Here is an 11760-nt window from a genome sequence, read left to right on the forward strand (position 1 = left end):
TTATGATGGTGACTTGATGGCTTCTGTGTTTTTTAAGTTATTATATCCACTGAATTCTAGGTTTTGCGTTGTGCTTGAGTATTAGGTTGGACAGCTAGATGTCAGAAATATCTTATAGTAGGGGAAAAACTGATGCCACCTGCTTCTTAACATAGTGTAAGTGTGTTGTTTTTAAGCTTTACTCTGCAGTGCATTTTATAAATGGGAGTGTGCTAGCTGATGGTTTAACTTTAGGGGTTGCCTGGATCAAGGGAAATATGAGGGAAAAAGTGCGGGAGGAAAAAATCTGGCATTTTTTTGTTGTTTGGATTGGAGGTGATCAATTAATGGGGTAGTTTGTTCCCCTCGAAGCAAGAGTAAAACTTACCCACATACCCCCTGGGTAACATTTACCATAAGCAAACTCGAATATTTGAAGATGTATGTATTTTTCTTTGCTCAATTAAGCCTAGATATTATTATATGCATTGTCACTAAGTATGTTAATTTTCTCATTTTGTAGTACTTTCATGATTGCAATGTTCCGAATTATGATCAAGGACAAATTGATGAAGTCAGAGCTCAATGGACGCGTCATGTTCTTCTCGTGTGAATATTGTGGTGGATTAATTATGTTTTTCGACTGGAATTTCTCTACAACGTTTTAATTTTAGTTTATTGGTTTCAAATTAAAAGAGGTACTACATGACAAAGATACTTCTTTCTGTTTTCTAGTGTGTTTTTATTCTACTGTGTATTTAGGCACATATGATTTTAAGTTATGCATATATGAGACATCGAGACATTTATTTGATAGGATAGAAATGAAGTTGAATCTTATATATATATATATATTCAATTTTACCTTGTGTAGGCTGTAAAATGTTTTTATATTTTATTACAGGTATTTAATAATTAAAAAAGATCCCGACAAAAATTAAAAATTGCATTTAAATAACAGCGCTTTTTAGTTACACGCTATTAATTAATTTAAATTAAATTAATCATAAATTTTTCCGCCTGTTAAATGAGGTAAAATTAACAGCGCTTTTTAAAAGCGTTGTCATTCTTTTAACAGCGCTGCTAATTAACAGCGCTTTAAAAGCGTTGTCTTTCATTGAAAAAAGCGCTATTAAAAGCTTATTTTGTTGTAGTGAAGGAGGAGATCAGAAAAAGGAGCGTGGAGATGAGAGCAATGTGGCAAGATCGAGGAAGAAGGGTAGATCAGTGGTAAATGGTTAGAGGTGAGGGTAAAATGATCACAACACTATTGCTGCGATAGTAACTTGAACTTTGCATGTTTTAAAGTGTTAGGATTCTAAGTAGAAAACTCATTAAGATCGCATGCATATATAACTATTATTAATTTGAAAGGCGAACTTAAGTTTCTAATAGATGTAAATATTTATTTTAACATCTAGATTGACGAAAATATCATTGATTGCATGTACATTCTAATTTTTGTGTGTAATAGACATTTACTCGATTACAAAACTTATTTATGACAATTTTATAAAATCAACTTCTTATCAAATACTTATACTTTTTAATCAAATAGTTATTCAAAATGATCAAATAGTTCTATTCTAGTATTATTAATTATGCTCAGTTGTGTCTGCTTTGCAGTGGCTTAAGCGAAGACCTGCGTAGCTGGGCTGATTACCTTATGCTAAGTGATGGTTTGTAGGGTTCCTTCTTCTTACAAATAGTTTTAATTTCTAATCAAAATAATTATACTTTCTAATTAAATAGTTATCTTTTAATAATGACATTAACTGTTTTACGCGTATGATTCAGATAATCGCGAGATGAGGCAATTTCATTAATGACGTACCATAAAACTAACAATTTTTGTTTTTACAATTGAAAGATTTTTCACATTTAAAATTTGGATAAATGATTCTTCGTGAAATGGCTACTCAAATTATAATCATTCAAACGTATTGCTATTTCTCGGTGTTCGAGTTCGCTGAAACGGGATCAAACTGAGAATTTCCCATGACAACGCCCCCATGTTACGGAACTGCTTCTGGTGCGGAGCGACGGTCTGCAGAACAACAGTCAACCGAGAAGTAGTAGAAAGCGCATAGACCATCGCTACTGGCAAAAAGTACCATCCAGCCACCTGTTCCAAGTAACTTGCGATTTAAGGTATAGCAACGTCCTATTGAGGCAAGAAACTCTTGACGAGAACTGAAGTATACACCAGCTACGAGAAGACCAATCCCAGTACAACACATGACCCTGTAACATGTCACAAAGAGGGGGAAGAATCAGTCAAGTTTTTGTCTGCTCAATATTTATATATTCCTTTTGATTTTTATTTTTTTTTAAAATTGTATTCGTTATAAAATTTAGTAATGATCATGCATCGGATAGAGCCAAAGGTTCTTTAAAACCTATGTAGCACGGAAACGGGTACGGGAACAAAAACGGGAACGGGTACGGGGACCGGATTACAGCAAAATCAAAATTTCAAAATACGGGTATTTCAAGGATTCGTCAAAAATAAAAATAAAAATAAAAGCAAGAAAATAAGACCCATTTCATACATTTAATACTATCAACAGCAAAACAAAATACAATAATACTTCAAATTTTGCTCCGTTAACTATACTACTCTACTATATTAGGGACTAATCAATACCTAATATTTAAAAAAGAAAACCAGCTTTATTTTAAAGACACGTAAGCAACTCTATTTTGAAGACACGTGGCGAAGACTTATATCACCATTTAGAAGACACGTGGCAAGCATATATCTATATCTAATCTAATATTTAAAAACTAAAACCATGAAAGTTATGTGTCATTCTCTTAATTTGTGTGAATAAATTGCTTATTTACCAAACGTTGTTAATTTGACGCTAATGGAAAACATATACTCATGTCAATGTCTTGCTTCTTCCCCTTCCACTTCTCCCTTCTAAACCAATTCTTCATTTAATACATAATAAGTCACCTTAACATTTCATCCTTCCCTTTCCAATTTTAGTTTAATGGTTTAGAACAATTTAATTAGAGACATAGATTAATACATTGGCGGTTATGGTGAATCAAGAATGAGAAACGTTTAAGATAGTTATAATTTCCGGGTTAATGAATTTGACTATTTATTAAATCTATATGTCTACAATTTTTGAAAGAGTGATATTCCTCCCTGCCTTATTTTGCTAAATTTCTTCATTCTGAAGAATTTTACTATTTTCATATAGGTGGGTGGAAGTTAAAATTATGTAATGAATTTTTAATTCATGTCCACCCCATTGTTTTCTGCAAAAATATTTCTTCTAATGAGGTTGGTATTAGTTAATGTTATCATTATATTCATTTTTTTTAGCCCATTTAAATCAACTACTCAAGTTCATTGCATCTCGTTGCCTGACTTGCCTTAATCGTCATCATATTTCAAGTTCATTTACAAACTACTCAAAAATCCGACAAACATGGATGCATTTTTGTTTTGAATTCTGTATGACATCTACTACTACCACACCCCTAACTCTATAAGCATAATTTCGAGTTTAAAAAAAATGGTTCAGTCTTTGATATTTTCCAGAATTTTAACATATCACGTTTGGTTAGCTTGATCATCAACTCTTAATTCTTAAGTAACTTTCCTTTTTGGTAGTTTTCTAGATTGTGATGCAAAGGATAGGGTGCGAAACTTCATGTATACTTGGCAACTGAAACATAGTTTTAATCTAACAAACCACGATGGTGAATTTCTTAGCATATTGAAGATTTGTGGATCTCTTTGGTTTAATCCAAAGAATATATATGCTTAACTTAGTTACTCCGTACTAGCATATTTCTCTTACTATTTTTTTTTAAAAAAAACCCTTGAACAAAAAGATATACTCCTAAACTAATAATACATTTGTGGTCTTGTGAGAGCTCAGAATATATTCCTTCAAAGTAATGCTTTTAACCAATACATCTTGAAATTTTAGTTTTTCTACATACTATAAAAAGTTTTAGTGAAGTAATATACATTTATACCTTTATCGTTTTGGTATGTAAAATTACTATTTCTTTTTTAATTGAGTTTCCTAAAATATAGCTCGTGCGTAGAACGGGCCAAAAGCTAGTACTATTAAAACTAACCACCTCCCCCTCCTCACCACTCAACAGACTCAACACCCATGTCAAGATAAATATAACCATATAAAATAGTTAACAAAAAATATAAGCAAAAATAAAATTAAAAAGGAAAGAAATACATTTGTTTCTCTTTTTATAAATATTCTTGTTTCTTCTTCTTTAGCTGAATTAAAACAAAACGCATACCCCAATTCATACCCAATTCAAAATCAATTGAAAAAAATTAACTAGAGAAAATGGAAGAAAGGGGTAAAAATCAATTGAAAAATATTGAACCAGTGAAAATGAAAAAAAGGGTAAAAAAAAGAGTGAAAAAGTCAGCCGGCAAAGTGTAGAAAGAGACTCGCCGGAGATGAAGAGCGCGAATAAGAACTACCGGAGTCGACAACCTCGCCGGAATTAGAACGAAAATGACCGGAGAGATTGAGAAAACCACAAATGTTGATTTGTGTGTTGTTTTAAACCATGGATACCTCTTAAAAGTCCCAAAACGGTACCCGAAACGTCCCCAAACTTTTCGTTGACCGTACCAAATTCCGTTGACCGTACCCAGTTTTTGGATACTTATCGGGGACGTATCCTTGTCGTACCCGTACCGTACCCGTACCCGCGAAGTACCCGGTACTGGTTCTTCATCTTCCAGAGGTACCCGTGCTTCATAGTTTAAAACGAATTAGGAAAATCTCAAACCCCCTTCATGATCTGTGAGCCATAAGACGAGTCTAAATTTTGCTGTCTCGTAATCTGTGTATCGATTGTGTGTCAGTTAACTTATTTTTTCCAATTGGTCGATATTATTGTAGTTTTAAATATGTAGATTGTTAACAACAAAAATCAAGAAAAATGACACATAAGTGATACACAGATTGTGGGATACATGTTCGATCTTGAGTCACCCGAGACACAACCCGGTTAATACATGAACCACCCAAGTAATTGTTAGATAATGCTTTGAATCGGTCAAGCCCCTTACTGCAACACCCAGCACGGGGATATGTTATTTTGGACACGGGTTATCTGTTTTGGGCCTATTTTCTGGGCTTTTCCACATCTGTCTAGAGAGTACGTACTATATAAACTCTTTAGGTCATAACATAGTCGTATTCTGTAATCTCAAATCCTCAAGATCAATAAAACTTTCCTCCCCTCTGCTTGTGGACGTAGCTAACACATTGTTAGTGAACCACGTTAAATTCTCTGCGTCCTTTATTACGTTATTTATTCTTTCTTTGCATCCGTTATAACAAACTGGTATCAGAGCTGGATCTGTTCTAGGGTTTGAAATTTCGTTGAGAAAGATGTCTGGTATTAACGTGAAGGCCGAGAAATTTACCGGGAGTAATAGTTTCAGTTTATGGTGAATCAAGATGCGAGCCTTGTTGAAACAACAAGGGTTGTGGGCGCGGCCGCTTGCTAGGAAGTCGGCGGATCCAATCACCGATGAGATGGCAGTTCTGGAGGAGAAGGCACACTCGATGATTTTGTTGTGTCTTGCTGACGATATCATCACCGAGGTCGTGGAGGAGGAAACCGCACAAGGTCTGTGGGTTAAGCTCGAGAGTCTGTATATGACAAAGTCCTTAACCAATAAGTTGCTTTTGAAGCAACGTCTGTTCAGTCTGCGAACGCAGGAAGGTATGCCTCTCCGAGATCACTTAGATCAATTAAACACAATTTTATTAGAATTGCGTAATATTGATGTTAAAATTAAAGATGAGGATGTTGCTTTAATTCTGTTAGTTTTTTTTACCATTATCGTATGAAAATTTCGTGCAATGGTTTATTGTTGGTAGAGATACTATTTCTCTAGAGGAGGTTAGATCGTCCCTCCATAGTAGAGAGTTGCGCCATAAGGCGACTGGTACAGGTACAGATAATCAGGCTGCTGGGTTAGTAGCCAGTGGGAGTTATGGGCATGGAAATTCGGGGAAGAAGAAATTCAAGAAACCAGTTTCTAAGGGTCCTAAACGTAATGATGTCTGTAATTACTGTAAGGAATCTAATTATCCCAAGAAGAAGAGGCAACAGGATAAATCGCCAGGTACTGCTGCGGTAGCTGATACCAATTCAGAAGAGGATATTGCTCTAGTTGCTGATGAGCACACGCATCGCAGTGATGTATGGATCCTTGATTCTGGAGCGTCTTACCATATATGTCCGCGCAGGGAGTGGTTTACAACCTACGAGCAAGTAGACGGTGGCAATATTTCTACGGCTAATAGTTCTGTTTGTAAGGCGGTTGGAGTAGGCTCAATTAAAATTCGGACACATGATGGTAAATTCTGCACATTGAATGATGTTAGGCATGTTCCACTTATGACAAAGAATCTGATATCTTTGAGTATGTTAGACAACAAGGGTTTCGGTTTTCAGGGTGAAGGTGCAGTTTTACATGTCTGCAAGGGTTCGAATGTGGTTCTGAAAGGTGTACAACGTGGTACCATGTATTTTCTTCAAGGATCTACGTTTTTAGGTTCTGTTGCTGTTGCATCTTCGGAGATTGATAAGGAGAACATGAAAAAGTTATGGCATATTAGGCTTGGTCACATGAGTGGAAGAGGGATGCAAATTCTGTCAAAAGCGGATCTTCTTTGTGGTCACAAGGTCACGGGTCTTGAATTATGTGAACATTGTATTTTTGGGAAACTACATCGCAACAAGTTCCCTAAAGGTATACACAGAACAAAAGGCACACTTGATTACATCCATTCTGATTGTTGAGGTCCTTCCCGGGTGGAGTCTTTAGGGGGTCACAGATATTTTGTGTCAATGATTGATGATTTCTCAAGGATGACTTGGGTGTTCATTATGAAGCATAAAAGTGAAGCTTTTAAGAATTTCAGACAGTGGAAGGCATTAGTGGAGAATCAAATAGGGAAGAAGATCAAAAGGCTGCGAACTGATAATGGTCTGGAATTTTGTTGGTCTGAGTTCGGTGAGTTCTGCAAGATGAAGGGATTGCTAGGCATCATACAGTCAGGGATACACCACAGAAAAATGGTGTAGCAGAACGTAAGAATCAGACACCTCTGGAGAGAGCTAGGTGCATGCTTTCTAATGCTGGACTAACTAGAAGATTTTGGGCAGAAGCGGTTAGTACAGCATGTTATCTGATAAATCCCACGGTGTGGTCTGGTAAGCCTGCTGATTACTCTAGTTTAAGAGCTTTTGGTTGTACTGTTTATTATCATGTAAATGAGGGTAAATTAGAGCCACAAGCTAAAAAGGAAGTATTTGTAGGTTATGGGGATGGGGTTAAAGGGTATAGAATCTGGTCTCCATCTGAAAAGATGGTTATACTAAGTAGAAATGTAGTCTTTGATGAAAATTCTATAATTAACCCTACTGTGAAGTCTATTGTTGTGTCAGAAAGTGGTAGTGTTGAGAAACAGGTGGAGCAGCAAGTCACTCTAGATGAGAGTGAACCACAACAACCACAGTCAGAATCAGAACCATCAGGTTCTTCATTACTAGTAGCGAATCAGCACAGTTTGGCTCTTGATCGATCAAAGAGAGCTAATTATGGGATGCCTCCCAAGAGATATGGTTTTGAAGATATGGTGGCCTATGCACTACAGGTTGCTGAAGAGGTGGATCCTAACTCTGATGAGCCATCCACCTACAAAGAAGCAGTTACATGTATTGAGTCTACCCAATGGCTTGATGCAATGGTAGATGAGATGGAGTCACTTCATAAGAATCGCACTTGGGAATTAACCAAGAGACCTCGAAACAGAAAGATCGTCACTTGTAAATGGGTCTACAAGAAGAAGGAAGGAGAAACATCAGTTGAGGGTATCAAGTATAAAGCTCGAGTAGTAGCTAGAGGGTTCACTCAGAGAGAGGGAGTAGACTACAATGAGATTTTTTCGCCAGTGATCAGACACACTTCCATCAGGGTGCTACTAGCGATAGTTGCACATCAGGATCTGGAGCTTGAACTACTAGATGTGAAGATAGCTTTTCTGCATGGAGAGTTGGAAGAGGATATATACATGACTCAGCCAGATGGCTTTCAGGTTCTTGGTAAGGAATATTATGTTTGTAAGTTGAAGAAGTCCTTGTATGAAATAAAGCAGTCTCCGAGGCAGTGGTATAAGAAATTCGATAGTTATATGATAGAGATTGGCTACACTAGGAGTCCGTATGATTGTTGTGTTTACTATAGCAAGGCAGCAAATGGTTCATTGATTTATCTGGTCCTGTATGTAGATGATATGTTGCTAGCTGCAGATAACAAGTCTGATGTTCAGAAGTTTAAGGATCTCCTTAGTGCTGAGTTTGAGATGAAAGATTTGGGTGGGGCTCGGAAAATTCTAGGGATGGAGATTTATAGGGATAGAAGCAAAAAGAAGCTCTTCTTATCACATAATGGATATATTCAGAAGATTTTGTCAAGATTTGGCATGTCTACAGAAAAGCCCATAGATACTCCTAGTGCTGCAAATGCACATCTATCTGTTGCTTTTGCACCTAAGTCTGCTGAGGAGAAGAAGTACATGTCTCGAGTTCCCTATGCTAGTGTAGTAGGAATCTTGATGTATGCAATGGTCTGCACTAGACCTGATCTAGCACAGTCTGTTAGTGTTGTTAGTAGGTTTATGGGTGAACCTGAAAAGGAGCATTGGCAAGCTGTGAAGAGGATTTTTCGGTACCTTAAAGGTACATCTGATGTTGGTCTCATTTATGGAGGTGATACAGAGTGCTTGGTGACAGGGTTTTCAGACTCTGATTATGCAGGAGATGTTGACAGTAGAAGATCTATGACTGGTTATGCTTTCACTTTTGGTGGTTCAGTTGTCAGTTGAAAATCTACTTTGCAACCTACGGTGACTTTGTCTACTACAGAAGCAGAGTACATGACATTGACCGAGCGTTCTTTATTACGTTATTTATTCTTTCTTTGCATCCGTCATAACAGTAATGTTAGCCACAACTAACCTTTGCAAAACCCAAACTATCTCACAAGCCAACCCATGTTGGTCCTGTGCCGATAAGAATAACCCAGTCTAGACCTGGTCACCTCTAGGTAGTGGAGCATAACTAACTATAACTGAAACTGAAGACAAATTCATAGCTTAGACCAAATCAACCGATGAACCTGTCTAACCTATATTATACGAGTTGATTGCATCAATTAAATAAGGTAACATACGAATATATAATTAGTTTTTTTCGCTAACATTTGATAATCAAGTTTAATGTACGTTTGATTAAAGAGGCTGTTAAATTTTGTAAACGGAAAACTTACGAAGAACAACCTTATACTACGTAAAACATTGTAAACTTATGTTATCTCCGTTTCAAAAAGATCTTGACGTTTTGTGTTTTATCCCGTTTCGTAATATTCTTTACACTTTCTTTATTCTATTTTTGGATATGAATATTTACCACTTAACCTTTTTACCCCACAATATTTACCATTTTTTACTCACTTTCTATTACTTTATTAATTTTATTTCTTACACCCACCTACATTTTTACACATTTATCTTACTTTATCCATATTTATTATATTCAACTAACTTTTCTATTTTTGTCTTAATATTTAAGCAAATAGTAACTGTACATATTTTTCTGAAATGTAAGTTAGTTTCTCGTGAATTTTCCCTTGTTGGAAAAGGAGGATCAAATTCTGTAAAAATGGTACGTTGAGAACGCTAAAATATACTTCCTCTGTTCTTATTTACATGGCATAATAGGTTTTAGACACTATTCACACAAACACCTTTGACTTCCTTTTGTGGTTTATACATAAGAAAAAACATAGTCGTGTGGGGTCTTATTAAATCCTTATCGGTAAATATTATTTAAATATCAACTTTTTATAATTTTTTCCGATACACAATTAGAGATATTAATGTTTGAAATCGTGTATTGGCAAACGTGCCTAAATAATTGTGTCATTTAAAAAAGAACGGAGGAAATAAAACGTACCACGATAAAATGAAACAAAACATTGCACCACAAATAGTTTTAGAGTTGTGAATTGTCCCCCGATAAGCATAGCGAACTACAACACTAATGATTATCTGGTTGATGAGGGCGAGCGATGCAGCTACGGATCCAAGTATAATTGCTGGACTTCTTGGATATTCACATTTGCCGAACGCTGGTATGCTAACGTCTGATGCCTGATAATATATACCATTATACAAAATTCATGTTTAACTGGATTTTAAATAATTTACATTATTGCATTTTCAAGGACTTCTAGTTGATTCAATGGTGTATGAATTTAAATGTTAAACTAAACAAGGTAACTAAATTAGAAAATTACCTTAATCCTTGTAGCCTCAGCACCAAAAGCAAGACCAGCAGCTGCCATACCAAGGAAAATCACAACCAGGTATTCCACAGTTTTAGGCTCTCTCATCTTAACCTCTCTTAGCTAGGTTTGGGTCGTCCTCTGTTTAATCTGCGATCATATCCTAAGTTATAGATTTATTTTTCTTTCATTTCACTTTAAAATATTAGTATAATTATTAATTACTACTTGTATTAAAATCTAATTACTAGCTAGCTATTTCCATCTTGGTATAATCACTAGAAGAACAAGCCTTTGGTGTAGCTGTACTGTGCATTTATAGTTGACTAGTCATGTCTATTAATCTATAACTTTAAATTGAAATAAATATCAGGAATGATACATGACATTTTCTGTTGCAAATTTTTTCTGTCAAAAGACTCAAAAACCCATTTCCTAATTAAAGATTCTTTACCTTTTCCCTATTGGTCTAGACTACAAGAAACAAAAGCAACCATGACGACTTTTTAGTAAAAAGAAAGGCGACAATAAAATCGTCCTAGCTAGCAGAACAAATCAAACAGGGCGACATTGTTTGTCTTCGTTAATATAAAACAAAGAGGGCAAAATAATTTAATTTCCTTATTTGATACTTCGAATTAACAAGGAGGGCGAAACTATTTAATTGCTCCTTTATTGTATTAACAATTAGGGAGAAATTAATAAATTGCCGTATTTGCACTCCCACAAAGCAAAAAATGTTGGTTTCTCCGGCTTCTTCTAATCTTTATCTTCCTTTTTACACTACAAGAATGTATATCTTTAATGACAACCTAATTACGATGTGTCAAAAATCCCGTCACAAAAAGCTTTTGCGACGGGGATAACAACCAAACAAAGACGGGAACAACCGTCGCAAATGTCTTTTACGACGGATTAACGACGGGATTTTCTATTAACAACGACCCTCTTTTATGACGGGTTCGCGACAGGAAACCCGTCGTTAATCAACGATTATTGACCTTTCGCGACGGAATTTTCCGTCGTTAATGGTACAATTTCTTGTAGTGTTAAGCGACTTTATGATCCAAATCAACTTGATTTTTCCATTATCTTCTAACTCTGGATTCAATTTATTTTTTGTTTTTCGTTCTTTGCAAATTTCTTGGAACCCTAGAAATCATCGGTGTGTTCATTATTTCTCCGACGGTATGAATCCTCTTATTCTTTCCCTTAAACTAATTATGTTGAAGGCAATTATTCTGCAATTAGTTGATGTTTTACGTTTTTCTCGATCGAATTTCATGATTCTTACTCCGATTCTTAAAATTTGTTGCGATTTTGTTATTTGATTAATCATTATTAGACTTTGGTGTGGTATGGTTGTGCATTTATAGTTGAGTAGTCATGTGTTGATTATGTCAATCTCA

At 35.7% G+C, this 11760-nt stretch overlaps 1 protein-coding gene across 1 annotated transcript; it reads right to left on the minus strand.

Moving 5' to 3' along the window:
- Positions 1-1780: 1780 nt before the first annotated feature.
- Positions 1781-10628, minus strand: LOC110789634 (uncharacterized). The gene is made up of 3 exons (XM_021994332.2): positions 10364-10628; positions 10021-10217; positions 1781-2223 (listed from the first exon to the last, which is right to left on the minus strand). Exons 1-3 carry the CDS (start codon positions 10457-10459, stop codon positions 1995-1997), a joined length of 522 nt encoding a protein of 173 aa, XP_021850024.1. The 5' UTR covers positions 10460-10628; the 3' UTR covers positions 1781-1994.
- Between the last annotated feature and the right edge of the window lie 1132 nt (positions 10629-11760).

The sequence above is a fragment of the Spinacia oleracea genome, chromosome 4 (assembly GCF_020520425.1).
Source record: "Spinacia oleracea cultivar Varoflay chromosome 4, BTI_SOV_V1, whole genome shotgun sequence".
Lineage (NCBI taxonomy): Eukaryota > Viridiplantae > Streptophyta > Magnoliopsida > Caryophyllales > Amaranthaceae > Spinacia > Spinacia oleracea.

Coding starts and splice junctions, on each gene's coding strand:
- LOC110789634 (XM_021994332.2), bottom strand. CDS start 10,459: ATGAGAGAGCCTAAAACTGTGGAATACCTGGTTGTGATTTTCCTTGGT. Junction 10,218..10,363: donor CTGAGGCTACAAGGATTAAG/GTAATTTTCTAA, acceptor ATATATTATCAG/GCATCAGACGTTAGCATACC. Junction 2,224..10,020: donor TTTTGTTTCATTTTATCGTG/GTACGTTTTATT, acceptor GACATGTTACAG/GGTCATGTGTTGTACTGGGA.